Source organism: Falco biarmicus, chromosome 11 (assembly GCF_023638135.1).
Source record: "Falco biarmicus isolate bFalBia1 chromosome 11, bFalBia1.pri, whole genome shotgun sequence".
Classification (NCBI taxonomy): domain Eukaryota; kingdom Metazoa; phylum Chordata; class Aves; order Falconiformes; family Falconidae; genus Falco; species Falco biarmicus.
Genome location: NC_079298.1, coordinates 15,959,489 through 15,976,321, shown reverse-complemented (window position 1 = coordinate 15,976,321; position 16,833 = coordinate 15,959,489). Strand labels below are relative to the sequence as shown.

General features: G+C 36.8%; 1 protein-coding gene across 1 annotated transcript in view; it reads right to left on the bottom strand.

Annotated features, from left to right (window-relative positions):
• The window catches only part of AK5 (adenylate kinase 5), a 99,978-nt gene that overhangs the window by 65,758 nt on the left and 17,387 nt on the right, over window positions 1-16,833 (bottom strand). The window contains exon 6 of the mRNA XM_056355901.1: window positions 9,324-9,515. Coding sequence (XP_056211876.1) covers window positions 9,324-9,515 — 192 coding nt within the window. The remainder of the gene's footprint in view (window positions 1-9,323; window positions 9,516-16,833) is intronic.

Genomic DNA, 16,833 nt, shown 5'->3' with positions numbered 1-16,833 from the left:
TGTTTCACCCATTTGAATCAATGGCTGATATCAGAACAAATATTCAGTTGGTATGTGCATAAGGGAACAGAAATATTTAACAATAGATAATGATACCAACTTCAGATTCAGGAAATAAGGATGTTTAATACTGAAATTGTAGGGCACAAGCCACCAGATGTAATAATATTTTATTAGGACTGTGAGAGTGAGAGCTGAAACACTGTCCTGATTCTACTGATGTGGCAACTTGCATGAGTTGATATCCAAAATGTTTCATCAAATGGCAGCAAAATGATTTTGCCATAAAATTGGGAAGTCACTGACTATAAATTTTCACAGGTAAGATCCACCAGTGGTAATCAAAGCTGGAAATCACTAATGGAACTTTTGGTAAGAAAGTGGTATCTCAACATTTACAGCAAAGCATGGCTGAAATGCAGCTTTGGTGTTTCTGCTGGATGTTCACAAAATCAGGTGTGGTATAGGAAAGGAAAGTTTGCTTAAGGATGCCAAGTATTCCTTATTCAATACAAAAGGACTTCCCAGAGACAAGGTATTTTTTCCAAGCTGGTTTCTTAACATGTCTCCTCTAAGTAAGAAAAATAATCTTTAAGGCTCACTTTAACTACAAAAACGAAATCAGAAGCCAGTATTCACCCAAAGGACACAGCTTAATTACCTTAAGATGAACTGTTTAAAAAAGCTTGAAGAATAAGTAGGGTATGTTATTTTAAATATCTCTTACAGTTCATTTCTCTGCATGATAACTTGGCTTAATTACTTATCTCAGCTTTAGCTTCAGATCTGTAAAAACTCTCGCTGTTAATTTTAAATATTTATCAGCTTTCACAGTGCCACAAATGTATAAAATCTGGGATAGTATGGCTGTCCAAAACAGCATTCCCTCTTTCTTTTTGGAGGTCCTAAACCAGCTTGGCCCGTGCACTCATCAATGGCTAATTCTATTGCCAGACTTGTCAAAGTCTATTTCTTTTTTCAAAGTCTGCTTTTCATTCAAGCTACTGGGTGTACAAGGGGCAGGGCAGATTTTAAAAAGCTGGTATTTACTTAAGTCATCCTGCTTCCAAAGTTAGAAAAGAACATAGTATTGCACCAATGCTGTTCACCTCAGCAAAGAATTCCCACCCTCAGGGTTTCTCTGTACATGGTTGCATGTACACGGATGGCAAGTTTCCAAGCTTGGTCATTCTCTGGCAGACATTATATTTCTGATATACTTAACTTGTTGACATAAATCATATAAACAGAGACTGAAAATATTTTGAAGCTTGTAAAGTGTATATTGTGCACATGCTTCCACCTATGCACAAATTACTCATCTATCCTTCCCTTATAAAATGTGTGTATATTTACAAAGGTTGTTTAGACACATTTGTACATAAATTTCATGTATATACCTTCTTTTGCGTGTTCTTCAAAATATATCAAAAAATAGTAACACTTAATTAGTGTTGAGATACAGCCTAAAACTTAGCAGCAGTGAGAGCATGCATAAACTTTCTCTAGTTCAGCAGTTCCACAGGAAGAAGTTCCAGGTTCTTTCTCATATCCCAGTTTTTCTGCAGGAGAGATAGAGACCCTTAATTTGCAATGACAGCCGGCTGACTTTCTGTGTTTGCAGAGATCTGGTTACCTGTTCTAGGCTTCAACTTAGCTTTCATGCTTTGAATCATTCACCAAAACACAAAAAAAGTGATAGTGATTATCTCGTATCCCACATCTCATTTTATCAATGTTTAGATTTTTTTTTTTAATATTGTATAAGCATATACATTCATGAAGCCAGATAAAGACTTAGGAACCATGAAGCAAAAGAGGAAGACTCCTGAACCCCAAACAAAACCTCTGGTCTTGAGGTTCCTACAAATAGCTGCCTACATTCCTTGTTTGATTTGAAAAATTCTTAAAACATTGCAGTTTTGCTCCAGCTGACATTCAAACCTACCTGGGTTCCTCTCTACACCCCAACCAGAAGTACCCTGAAGAGCCAGTGTAGTATTATGTTAAAAGCATATCTAACACGCTCCTACAAGACTGTGCTCATGACTGCTCTGTTTTTAAAACTGAGAGGCACTTAAAAATACATTGATGGCATTGGGCCTATCAATGGGAAATCTCAGTTCAGTACCCTCTAAAAAGCAAAGCAAGTTCAAACCCACATCTGTGACTTGTAGGGAAAAAGGCTATGCCCAGATACAGATAAGGTTAGGTTCAAGTCAAACTATTCCTGCAGAGTCTGTATCACTTTGCAGCCAAAAATGCAAGATCCAAGGCATCAGATGGCACGTAAATGAGATCCTGAGCCTGCAAGAGAGAAGTGAGAGCATGCGGGGGAGGTGGTGGCTAACAGTCTCTATTCCTAGCATTACTTCAGGGAAGGGGGTGTGGGATTTTTTAAATTTTCTTTTTAAGGATTGTTTAATGCAAAACTGCATGGATGAGAGCAAATATCACCACCATAAAAACAAGAGCAGCTACTCATTCTGCATTCTGCCAATCCAGATGCACATTCCTCCACTGAGGAAATGATTCTTGCAGCTGGATTCTGGTTTGGGAGAGATGCCTGGCAGTGGCCGCCATCAGGACCTGGAAGCATCATAGAGGTTCAGATCATGCCTTTGCATAATGGGTGCTATCGATAAGATCTGGACTGACCTTGAGAACTGCTGAAAAGATGCAGGACCCACATTCTCTGGGGAGGATCACAATCAGAATCAAAGGAGGAACAAGTAACTGAAAGTACTTTGGAATCAGCATTCACACTAAATAAATAAATAAATAAAAAGCCCAAAGCAAACCCTCAAGTTGGACAGCTATATGATAGCACAGAAACTTTAGAAATTTATTATAACTGATATTTTTGTCAGTGTATTGGTAAGTCTAATAGCTAAAGTTCACATCAGTGTGCAATGCTACAGCAAAACCCCTTTTTTAACCAAATCAAGATAAAATTTATGTAACACAGTTCCGTGGGGAATTTTTCTGTGACAGTTGACAGCCACTAGGCTTGTTTGATGCTAATGAGGGCAGACAGCTATATAAGCTATTTCCCTCACCCACAACTATTTAACTTCTAAATTTGTGCTCAAAATCCATTTCCAGCTTCAGCTCCTTCTGGGTTCTCTTTACTTCTCTGACTAATCTGAATGTCATTCTAATGTTTTGCACAGGCATGGTAAATTCCCTAAAAGGACAAGTGAGATAATGAAGATATCAGTGAAATCAGCATTTTATGTCACAGGATGCTGTCCCGTTCTGGCTGTTTAAATAAGGTCCAGAGCCTTCTTTTGATGTTTAGCATTTCTGTCTCATGAAAGGCAGTCATTTTTAGGTTTGTTTTTTTTTTTTAAATACGCACAGACTTATTAACATAATGACGTTGACACTGAAGTATTGTGCTTACACAGAATTATTATAAATAAGGCAGACCAGGTCTACCCCTGTCTCCAGTGAGAGAAACTTCCGCTGCTAGGGCAATGAGCTCTAATTTTTTCTTCCGTCTAGACCAATGGATATGTTCTACAAAGAACAGCTAAGCTCTCCGAGAACAGCTTTAATAACTGAGACTGAAAGACTTTTGTAACCCAATGATCTCCGCTCCAATGACTATCCCAATATCTATGCCAGATTAGAGTCCAGATAAAGTGGAGATTTAGAGACCCTTTTCAAAATAACCAATAGCTGGGTGATGGGTATCACTGGGGTGGGAACAGCAGAGATTTAAAATCCATATGAACAAGGAGGAGTAGAGACTTGGAAGTTTAATTGCCTTTTCTTTTCTACGCAACTTCTCCTCTATCCTACCATCTTCCCACAATTAGTTTTGGTTTGATCCAAATAACTAGTTTCTGAAATACAGATTATCTGGAGATACAAGTCCTGCATGTTGTCTTTGTCTTCTCACCTCTGGCTATTTTTTCCTCAGATAAAAATGTAACAGCAATAACCACAGCATGGTCAAAATTTTTACTTTACCGAATATGGCTGATTGATACCAATGGCTTACTTTATAAAAATATGTAGCTGTGTTTTTTTCCTTGCATTTTCCTCAGTAAATTAGCAGTAAAAGAAGTACAACTCTAGTATTTTTCACTGTGTGGGCACCATGTACTATCCTCTGAATTCTCATTCCATTCTCTCCAGAATATAGCTCATCCCTGTGACTGAGAACAAATTAACGAATCAGTTGAGTGGAAAAAAACACATTTCTTGTAGGCAAAAAGGCTGCTTTCTGTGGGAGATTTTGTTTATAACTTCCAGTTAGGGACATTATGATACAAGTGCTACAATGGTTTGTTCATTATGGTCTACCATGCTGTATTGTGTTCTCTAAACTTCCCTGCAGTAGGATGAATTACATCTGATGGGATGTAAATGAAGAGGTTTTCTAGTTATAATATTTTTACATTGTAGTTAATTCAAAGGTCAGTAAATATGATTTCCTTGAGCTTTATCCTGCAGTTCTTCAGGGCTAGGTAGTTCACAGCAGCAGGTCTAATAATGATGAAATATATGTCCAGAAGAGAAATATATCTTGAAATTAACAAAACAATAAAACAATTTTCAGTTGAATTTTCCAGCTGATTCTTAAAGAACTCTTCTAATAGTAATCTTTCACAGCAAGTTCTCACCAGAAAACAAAGATGTGCTGGACTAGACCTTCAGCTAACACAAACGAGTTTTCTCCTGAAAAATAGTTTATCCAGGGGTAAGGAGGATTAACTTTTTTATTATTTTAACTCACAGCACAATTTTTAGAGCAAGCTAGCACTCTCTCAGGGCAGTAACCACACTAAAAACATTAAAGCACATTAGTTACACAGGGATTAGGCCTTTTTTCTTTCTTTACCCTACTTTTTCACAATTATATCATTAAAAAAACCAAGAGAAACTCTTGAAAATAAGTGTTAGAAAGTGAAATGATACTCCATCTCCAGGAGTACTATAGCCAAAACAACAAAATACCTAACAATGATTCTCATAGGTGAATGATTTCTTAATGCTTTTAAATTTTAATCCTTTTAATCATTTTAAACACCTCAGTATTTTTAATCAAATAGCAAGCACTGTCTAGAAGTTCGCATGCACAAACCCTTTTATTTTGGAGTTCTCTACTCATGGCCACACCTCAATAGTAGCCTTGGATTATTGGGCATGGTTGTGTATACATACCAATTGTCATGTCAGCACCTGAGACCAAATATAGAATATTCTAATAATACTAATCTAAATAATTGCTAGATGGCAGGAGGGATATGGGAATGGATTAAACTATTCAGAACTGAAGTCCTCTGCTAAACATTAGAGTACCTGCAGATCATCTAGGCATTTACATTTTTTACCTTCTATAATTTCATCTAATTAATATCTTCTCCACTCTGGTAATTTGTGGCTTAGTTATTATCTAGATAAACAATATATAATGTTCTAAGATTTAAAAGTTACTGATAAAATAAATGCAAGCATATGCATCTATTTATATACTCCATGTCCAACATTGTGATACCTATTACTATTGTCTTGATACCTTCTGAAATCAAATTCACCTCATGTAAAGTCAGGTTTTGATTTATTAGACCTACTGACAAGATTGCTAAAGAGAATCTTAAACACAGACTGTGTGTTCACAAAAATATCAGATATTTACTTCTCTTTCTTAATTATAATGAAGTTTACAGGTCTGTTCAATTTGAACAACAATTCAAAATCTTGGATAGTCCAACTTCATTATTCCAAAGAAGGAGTTTTCCAGAAAGGACAGAGTTATATCTTCCTGACTCTTAGATGTACTGTAGATGGGGCCCTCATTTCTTTCCTTGAAAACAGAAACCAGGATCAGACTCTGAGGGCAGACATACCATGCACATACTGAAAACATAAGGCATACAGAGCAGCAAACAAGTACAAGCTACGTATTGTATAAAATTATCAAAGACCAAGTGAAAAAAAAAATGAAGGACAAGAAACACACCTAAAGCAACCTAACCAGTAAGATCTGAAATTAAGAATGTGGGTTTTAATTCTATTAACAAAAATATGTCAAAATCAGTATGGAACAACTGCTGGAGCAGGAAAATTAATATTCTTTGGGAATTTAGATTTATCACTCATACGGTGTCTAACAGTAGACTATACATATAATGTCTCCTCATCAATCTTATCTAGTTAGATTTCAGTGAATTTTTCTTTTTTGGTCTGTTCATTGATGAAGAACAACATATTTAAGTAGATGTGTAAAACTGAGTTGTGGTTCTAAAATTGTAACTCCTCCTAAGACAAATGGTTCTGTTTCTTTTCCCTGAGTAGAATCATGATGCTGGATAGAAGAAGTGTCTGAGATTTAGAGATTTGAATAGCAGTGACAAGGTGCAGATAGGGATTTCAGAAAAATGCAGATATGGGGTTTTTCTTCCTAGTCAACACTGACCTTGCCTCAAGGATTCAGTCCTCTAGGAATTAAGCTAGTGTAATTCTACTTTATGCTGTTCTATTTCTTACACTGCTCTCATCCACATAATATTTCAGTGCCTTCCAAGTTCAACATTATGATCAGCAGGGTGCATGGGATTTTCTTTCTTGCTTCCTCCTTCTGTAGGGAAATAGCATGCACAAGTGCATCAAACGTATGTAGAAGTGTTAATACTACATGTGTATTATACAGATACACACTAGTAAAGGCAAGCTGAAGATAAAAGGCTTCCATCCAGAGAAGGTGGTGATGAAGACTGCAATGGTTCTTAGATCATATGGCTTTCTAAGAAAACTGTCTTATCCAGTGATGGAAGGCTATGAAAAATTGTAAGATTTTTTTTTTTTTCAAAAAAAAAAAAGAAAGCTCAAGTTCACCAGTGAAGAAGACAATGGGATCAAAGCCATTTGGAGTAAGAAAACAGACGTCTGTTATCTCCATTGATGTTTGCTTAAAGGAATAGGACAGGAAGTTGGCAGAGACATACTTAAATTTGCCATTGGAAGAGTGAATTTCCAACAGAATGAACATGTGAAAAATTACCTTGTCAGAACAATGTCAAAACTCTATAAATAAGCTGAACTATAAACTGAGCACTAAGAGAAGGAACAAATGGTGACAAAGTAACCATTTTTAAAAAACATTACTTTTAAATTTACAACTCACTCTAGTAGTTTGTAGTTTTCTATGTGGATTTATCCTAAGTTTCCTCTGTTTCAAGATCACGTGATTTTTAAAAATGTCCTTTTGTAGACATTTTCAGTTGCTGACTTGCTCTGGAGCATGCATGCCTTATCTCTTTTTCTCACTCTTTTCCCAGCTACTCCTTTTTCTCACTTATCCCCCACCAATTTAGCTGCTTTGGGCAACTGCAAAACGTATCTTCCATATGCAGTGAAATCCTTTGGAAACTAGGTCTGCCATACATCATCTTCATCATTTACAGAAACGGATCATTTTATCACTGGCTGTGAAATTACTTATGCATCTAACCCTCAGGGCTTGGCTATACTAATGCATCCTGGTTTTGCACCAAGCGAAATGCTACGACACTGTAGCAGCTGTAATGACAGGTGAACAACAGAGTCTGCCTTCCAAAGTCTAATTCTCTACACTGATGTAGAACTAGAGTAATTTCTAGATCACTATGAAATTATATTAACATACTTTGAGTAGACACCATATACTTAAGGAGAAAATTCAAATCTTACAGATTTTTTATATTAGAGACTTTTTGACATGTTGACAAGTCAGTATTTTCTGCATATGCTGTTTCCTTGTCTTGTAATCGATAGTAATATAATGTTCACATAGCATGTTACCATTTCCATACCCATCACAAACATCTGCTTTCTTCAAAAAGAAAAGAGATATCTAAAGTAAACATTGCAATTTAAATTATCTTTAGAACTCTCAAGAAACAGAGCTAAAAAGTAAAAGATAAATCCTCAACAGGAAAAACATCTGGTTTACAGGTCTTATCAGAGAGAAGTAATTCTATCCAATGTCCCATATGCTTTACCTACAAAGGTACATTTTCCCTGAAGAGCTAAGTACACTTTCTATACGAGGAGCACTTGTAGAGGGTATAGAAATGTCACAAAATACGCAGTTCTTCAATAATTAAGAACGACTTCCAAGAATTCAGTCCCTTCCTCCTTGTGAACAGAGTTAATCAAAATCCTCAACCAGAACAGGTACTCTCTGGAGAAAACAACACAATAATTTGCAGGGATTTGTATTCTGAAATTCAGAAAGGTGTTGAACTGCATTATTAGGGTTACCAACATCATTAGATGACTTTGCAATTAAGGATGCTTTGGCCTGTCATGAATCTGATCAGCACATAGAATGAGTCTTATTTGCCATGAGGAGAACATACAATCTGAACTACCTAGGTTATTTAGGCTATCAAAAAAAATAGGCCATCTGCCATCTGTGCTCTCATGGTACCATATGTGGTACCAAGTTCTGTGAGCTATTACAACCATTACAAGACAAGTCTGTAATGTAGAACATGTCAATACTGCAACCATTATCAACTGTTCGTTGAATTTGTCATCATTAAGCACTTAAATACTTCAGCAGTACTTGCAAGCCCTACTTCCATAACATACTTCTGGCTTTATTAATGAATGCAGCTTTTGGTATCTTCTGTGTTTAGAGATAATTTCTCATGTCCCAAATATTGCAGAAATAACTATTCTTGCTGATATCCAAGTGGTCAATTTACATTGCCATTTTCTTGTCATCAAAATTTTTAACTGAAACATTAAAGCTTGTAGGAGACCACACTATATGGCATATTTAAACCATGATAAGATAACCTAAGGATTTATTATTTACTGGAGTCAGTCAACAGCCAGATCTATCTATTTCTTTGAAGAATCTGTATTGATTAAATCCAAGACAAGATGCACTTTCTGTTGGAATGTAATTGTTTTCTGCTTTCCTCCCCTCTCAAGACAACCATCCAAAAAGTACATTACTATTTGCTAGGGATGAAACTGCTGGCACCGGAATAGCAACCAGTGTTCCAAAGCAAGCTCTTCCTTCACACAAGTAATTTCTGAGCAAAGGGTTTGCAACTAGTTGGTGAAGCAATTCATGCTTGCAGCAAAGAATTGACATAGTGCTTACCGTGTCATCTACATGCACATTAATTCTGCTTGTTACTGCATTTTGCAGAAAATACTCTCTCAGCAAACTGGAAGTTTGCATTCAATAACCATGCTGTATACCTAAAACATAATTTGACTTGTCTAGCCTATCTTAAAGCAAAAGGTCCAAGAAGCCAAGTACAACCACAACAATTCCGGTTTCAGAGGTGTATATATACTAAAGGACTTACTGTGATGATTAGTCCTTTTTCCTGGAAATATTTAACCAACGGGACAGCATTCTGCTTGAAATTCATTAGTCTTCTTTGAGTGGCTTTCAGGTTATCATCAGGTCTGCCTTGCTGTTCAGCACGCTTCAGTAACCTTTCTTTCAGCCTTTGATTGGAACATGCCAGAAACACCACCAAATCTGGGGTACAAATCTGTGGAAAGAGCAATTCAAGAAGTCTGTGATTAAGCTGACTACCCAGCACAACAGGACTGAGCAATTCCATTATTAGGTGAAGCTCAGATACACTACTTCTGCGTAAGTTGGAACCTGATTGTCAAGTCATTCATTTTCTGTCATTCTTTTTAAGGGAAATAGGAAGACTCAAGGAGGGGCTTGTTTATGTTATGTGAAGGTTAGTCAATTTGTTTCACCTGAGATGTTAAGGAAAAAGTTTAATGAAAAAATTTTACCTCACCCCAGAAACCTTCTTTAGACTACGTTCACCATTTGCATTACCAGAAAGTTCCTCTAGCTAAAATTAAAAATCTTTAAAACAAGCTAAATATAAATGTTTCATATTGTGCAGGAAAGTGGTTGTGTGGTTACCACCTAAAAAGCCTTTAAGTAAGGTGGTATTTAAAATCCAGTGGCCACTATGAAGCTAACTGATGCCTAGGACCAGGTGAAAATACACCTGGTTTCAAGATCCACAGTTTCTTGTAATTCTTTCTCCGTTTCTCTGAATCTTGTCCCAGTGTACTTTTCACGGGGTTAGGTGTGTTAGGCAAGAGGATTTTATTTTCTCCTATCCTTTTTGGTCTGTGTGGTGAGCAGTTTTATGTCACAGCCATGCCTGCACTTAAAAGTTCAAGAATTACATCCTTACAGCAACAAGAAAAGAATTTTGTGGAAGTTTAGCTCTTTCCCAGTTAAATTCAAGTTGCCTTCATGGCTTTCAGTGTTCATAAATTTTGGTTACTCATGCTATCAAACAGTTACAGAAGAGATACCTCTGGTGCCTGAAGGGGGAAAAGCAATGATAGGCCTGCTCTCTTAGAAATCCTGCTAAATGTTCACATGCAATCTTCAGAGGTCACCACTATTTAGTACATGTGGTGGAAAAACCACAACTCATAGGATCATTTAGGCTGGAAAAGATCTTTAAGTTCAGCAAGTCCAACCACAAACCTAATACTGCCACGTCCAGCGCAAAACCATGTTTCTTAAGTGCCACATCTACCCATCTTGTAAAGATCTCCAGGGACGGTGAGACAACCACTTCTCTGGGCAGCCTCTTCCAATGCTTGACAACCCTTTCTGTGAAGAAATTTTTCCTAATATTCAATCTAAACCTCCCCTGGCACAACTTGAGGTCATCTCCTCTTGTTGTAAAGTCACTCAGACACCTGAATTCACAGGATTTAAAAAATGGGTTTACAAGTATATATTAACCATATTCGTAAGATCGTAAGATTTTTTTCTTTCCTCTACCCAGTTGCTATAAAGAAATCTACCTCTCTTTAAAAACTCATCTAAAAAACTTTTTTCTCGCTAGCTTAGTTTTGCCTTTTAAGACATATTAGAATTCTCTGTAAGAAGCATCTGAGATAAAAACAAACTCTGTTGTACTGAGCAAGTTTTTATCTGATTACAGATTAGAAATGGGTTTATTTGTTCTCACATACAAGCACAAAGTAATTTCTGCTCATTTTACTTACCTAAAAAAAAGTTCATACTTTAACTAATATCAGTAAAAAAAATAGCTTACTATTCTAGAAATTACAGAATCTAGTTACATTACAAATGACGGCAGATGCCCAAGAATACTAAATAGCCATTTTTCTCATGTTTCCTATCTACAGAATAATTTTGTCTTTGTTCAGCTTGATACTATGTAAATTGGATAGTCAAATTTGAGCTAAACAAAAGAATCAGCAAAACATCTACTTGGATTCTAACTACCACTGCATAAAGAAGGAACTGATGTATATCTTTATGCTCATTATACAGTTGTTATTATTACATTGTTTTTGAGGGCCAGAACAAACCAATTATGCTTCTGAATACTCTTTATATCTAGGTCCCTCTACCCAAGGATGTTGAATTGCCTAAAGACAACCATATACTAGAGTGAATAGTCAAGACTTCACAGGTGGAAAATCTGAAAAATTAATAACCAAGTTTAATAAAAAAATTCCCATCTAGCTGGGCTTCTGTCATTTGAGGGAACATAACCTGAAGCACAGTCTGGACTTTTCTCCTGGCAGTCTGAACACAAAAAGGTTCTTCTAAAGCCAAACAAAACAACTTTTCAAAACTGGGGTGATGGTCATTAGCCTTTACAAAGGAGGTCACTGACAGAGTACAATACAGAGATTAGGAAGCAGAAAGTGGCTAAAAAGCTAAGCCATTTTCAGACAATAAAGGACAGTTTGACAAGCAGCACTAGCAAGCAGGATGGTGGCCTCTATCATTACAGATAATTAAATAGGGCTTTAAAGAAAACCAAATCATTTTTGCACACTTTGTAGATGATCGCAGATATGAGGACACAAACTAAAACCCCCAAAATACTAATTCTGGTTATTTTTAATGAGTATCTATTAGATTTTGAAACAATTAACCTTGAAATTATTTTTTTTAAATAACTGACAGAGGGACAGAAGCTCTCTCCTACTTCTAACACATGTACCTCTAGGTCAACAAAACCAGAGTATATTTCCTCCCCTTTTCAGACTACTCTAAATACATAATTGATAGAGTTATTCTGTCCTTTCACGGGATGAATTAATTATGACTATTTTACTATTACATAAGAACTTTAAGGCACATAGTTATTCACATGGAAGACTATGAAAGTAAGTTTCTATGTAAGGCTTTCATGCAATATGGGCATTATTAAAAGTAGCTCTGTTAAATTAAGGTTGCTTCATTAATAGTAGAAGCATAATGAGGAATTTGGGAACGTAAAGAGCATACAGTAGTAAAGAAATCCAACTTATGACACAGGTAGATTCTGAAAGAAAATGCTACAGATTTCAAAGCCTTTTAGGTCACGGAACACTATCTCATGAAAGGGAATGGCTGATGCACATTGCAGCAGACTGAGGACGGAGGCATCTTAAGTCCCAGAGTGGGTATTCAGCTTATTGGAGCTTCCTAACACACATTACACAGGGACTCAGAGATTATAACTGCAAATCAGGGATCTAGTAAAGTGAAGGACAAAAGGAGTTTATACAAGTGAGTAATTTTATTTAGCATTTCCATTTCCATGGATCCTAATAACAGTGAAGAAATTAAGAAATCTTTAGATGCTTCAAGCTGTAGCCAGCCTTCTCACTTTCAACATTCACTCCCAAATGTCTTCAGGACTAGCATCTACCACGTTGTGAGGTCTGTGCAGTCATACCAGACCTCCCCAAGCATAGAACTTAAGCTTTTGCATATTAAATAACTTCACATACAGCATCAAACCTTAGAGAAATTAGAATAAATAGATCATTTATGAAATTATTAACCCAAAAGGAAAAAGAGGAAGGAGACAAAGGGAAGGTCTCCTGTTTCACACAAACATGACAGTGCAGCTTTCCACAGTCAGTCTCAGGTCTTTAAAGAAACTGTGGCTGAGTAAGTGCAGCCCCACAGCAGGGAAAGGATCTGAATGCCACCATGACACCACCAGGTGTGCAGGTCCTCATCTGCTTAGTTCCCACAAACTGCACCAGCTTCAAAGGTCAGTTCCTTTTTAAGAAAATAGGAAAGCACGACCTGCGCCTAATTTTTCTTTTTTCTCTAATTCTAAAATAAGGATAATAATGAGGTACAGCACAGTAATTACGGGTGAAATAAATAAGGTTTTAATTATTTCCTATTGCTTTTTAAAATGGAAAATTCTCTACAGGAGCTGAGTACTGTTGTTCTTAATTTTTTGACTAGTAATGGCAACAATACCAAAATATAGTATCAAAACCCAAGAAACTAAAACTATTTTTTCCACTCTGGCTTTTGTAATTTGAAATACATTTCACTCACAGAAATAAAATGTCAATGAAAACAATGGTTTAAAATCCTTAGTTCAAGAAGTCTAGTTTCAAATGCAGTGTTGTCTGAAAGGTTTTCTGAAGTGGAAAAAAAAAGTAATTCAAGCATGTTTCTGGTAGGAATATGAAGCAGATTCTGATTATGTGATGAATTCATCCTTTACCTGCAGAATATGCAACTTTATCATCAGAAAGTAGTTGAAAACCATTTAATAAATAGAAGCCTTTGCTTGGTTTTAGATGCATAAAAGTGTAACATCTCTTCTATATCCATAGGCATACAGACCTTACATCACTTAAATATATTTCTCCTACATGTATTTACAGCCTTCAGGGTAAACCCTTGAAATGCTATTGATGTTTCACTCCTGTTCTCATGAACCACCCTGCTTCCACTTACCTCAATTGCACCTGCCTGCAAGGCATGCTTATAAATACTTTAAACTGGAATGTAACAGGCTAGCGTGAACATATGGACATCTGGGATTACTTCTCCAGAAACATATCTAGTTCTTCTACGTAAATATAAGTACAATCTGCTTTTTCCTAACAAAGGAAAGGTTTTTTTCATTACTCATTTGGAAACAAACCTATTTTTTAAACTCAGAACTAACTGTTGTTGAGTTTTATGACTAGGGAATCAGTTTTATTCCCAGACTCAGCTTGTAGAAAAGGTGTACAGAACCAGCACAGACAGAAGAACTGGATTCCCTCATGCTGATTTCCCATAGCACGCTCATCTTGTGCTGAAGGCACAAGGTCTTATTCATGTCCAGAAATGCAGGTGAGGAAGGACTGTGGGGCTCAGGGAAGTGAATTTGACTACTTAATAACTGGAACTCAGCAGAAGGGAGAATCTTTGCCTGTGTGAGCAGACAGCTTTCTGGTTATTCACAACCTTCTGAATTTTAAATGCGACAAAGAGCATATGGCGTACAACTCAGAATAAAACTGGTCGGTACATCCTCTCATTTTTTAGAACAGTAAATTCTATTCTCTTTGGGTCTAGATCTCCTTCCTAAACTGGAACTAGGAGTAAATTGAGAGTAATTCCATGCAAGTCAGTGGTGTTATTGACATAAGGCAGTATAAGTGGAAAGATGCTCTCTTCTCTCTGGGGACATCTTCTACATCTTCTCTTGTTAGTGACAGTAGTGTGGCTGTTTGCTAGAAATTAGATGATTACACTCTCTCTCATTATGCCTCATTAGGCAAAAGACAAAATTGCTCTGTTTCTTAATTCCTGGTATGTTCTACTAGATACTCTAGAGAAAACTTAACTGACAGCTCATGAACAATTGTCATTAATTTAACTGCATTTTATTCTAATTGGTAAAGGTTACTAGCAAGCTAGTTTATGTCCATTGCATGGGTGCTCTCCCTTGTGATTACTGATTTGCTTTTTATAGTTCCATCTCTGCTGGGTTACTAGACTGTTTGCATAAGTTTTTCTTGTTTTAGTAAAACAAAATCATTAATCATGTTGTCAAAGAATGAATCCTGCTGACAGATTTTTTTCTGCTAACTGCTTTTGAACTATATTTACACTGCTCAAGAGATAAACTTCCAGCAAACTGCTCAGACTACATAATTAGGTAAGAGAGGCATGTGTCTTTAGGGACAACTGGTTCAGATTTTCACCTGTGTAGGACAGCTAGTCAATAGGCCCTATCTGTAAACACTAAGGCTAAGGCTATAAACAAAGGTCTAAGCAGACCTCTGGTTCAGAACTGCTCACCAAGCACCTCCATCTGCTCTCAAGAACATCAGGCCCTCTCCTGAGGGTTAAAGAACAGCAATGGATGAGCTCTCCTTTGGCTAGTTTGGCTAACAGAGAAGAGCCCTTGTCCAGAAAAATAAGAGACCTGAGGTCTAGGATCTCTTACCCAGCAGCAAACTGAACTACTGCTTGCTTTTCTGAGGAGACTGTGTAGCTTCCAGGGGAGGAGAGAAACAATTTTAAGACCATTCCACAGGCTTCCTGCTCAGTCTTGGCTTTAAGAAAGCAATGTAAAACTCACAGGGCCAAAGAGAACGAATGAGAGGAACCACAGCAATGCAGCCTGCTGATGTGCTAGCCCTCCCACTCCCCATACAGATGACTGAGTACATCTATCCAGTGGAGAGGACTGTACCTGAGGCTTATCAGCCTGGAACAATAAAGTGGAGATTTGGGAAAAGGGAGATAAAGTTTAGCAGGGAATGAAATGGAGAAGACACACAGACCATAATGCAGAAGAAACACCTCTACCAGAACAAAAACCTGTTGCAAAGGTTTCCCCTTTCCCCTTAAGAAGACTCACAGAAAGGTTGCACTCATTTTCCTAGCTGTTCCAGAGCACACACTCTTGGCCAGTGACAGAGCAGTTTCCTATGAGCTCTCAGCAGAGCTTAAGCTTGGCAGCTGGACTGCCATAGGTCAGGCAGCCACAAACACCTATATCAAACTTTGAGGGGACTGCAGACATCATTTCTGCTTGGAGGTTTAAGTATCAGACTTGGAGTACTGCTGTCCTTAGCCTGTGAGGCTGTGAGAGGACAAGTCAGTTTTTCCCAGCATCCTGTACTGTGCCGTCTACATAGTTCTACTTTAGCACAATTAATTCCCATAATAATTTTCATAGGGAATATATTTGGGAGTTAAAAAATTAACTTGAATCACAGCCAAGATGAACTAGTTATTCTTTGTGGGTGTAGTGCATTTATGAATATTCTTAAGGACATTTTACATAAAGAATGAGATAAAATTTACTGCCTCTGTTTATCATTTAAATTAAGATTTTACTTCTTCAAATATAGTCTTGTCAGTCAGACCACATAATACAAAAATATTTTTAGGATCATTTTTAAAAAACAGTATCTTTTATCCGGGAATTAAATTATATTCATTAATGAATAGTCATTAATTCTAATACCTGTTACACATTTCCTTTCACTAGTAACAAAATTTACAATTAATATTTTTTAAGCAAACTTAATCGGTACTTAACTCTATTGAAACTAACAAGGTTAACGTTGGTGAAGGAATTACTGAAAGTTATACTATGAATGACTGAAAGTGGGAAAAAAAACCAACTAAACCAAAGCAGTAATTGAAATTAACTGTAAAATACTGAAGTGAAAAAATTGTTTCTCCTGGGAATAGTAAAAACTTATTGCCATGTGAGAGATTACGCAGAAAGTCAAACTGAAGTTTCTTCTTTACAAGTCATTTGAGTTCAACACACAGAGGCATTTCATTACAGTCTTACTGGAGAGGAAGATATTTAGCATGCTCGAGCATGCTGGTACTGTAGGTGACTCGCTGAATTTCAAGCTGACAGGTTAATGGTAAATAAACCATTTTCTCCTTGGCATTTTCAAGTGTGCTTGGAATCTAAACACCTTACTACTATTTGCACTCAGCAGAGATCATGGACACACTAGAAATTTGTGATTTAGGATAGCTTTATGCCTAGGCTCAAATTGAAAGGCTAAATAAATTAA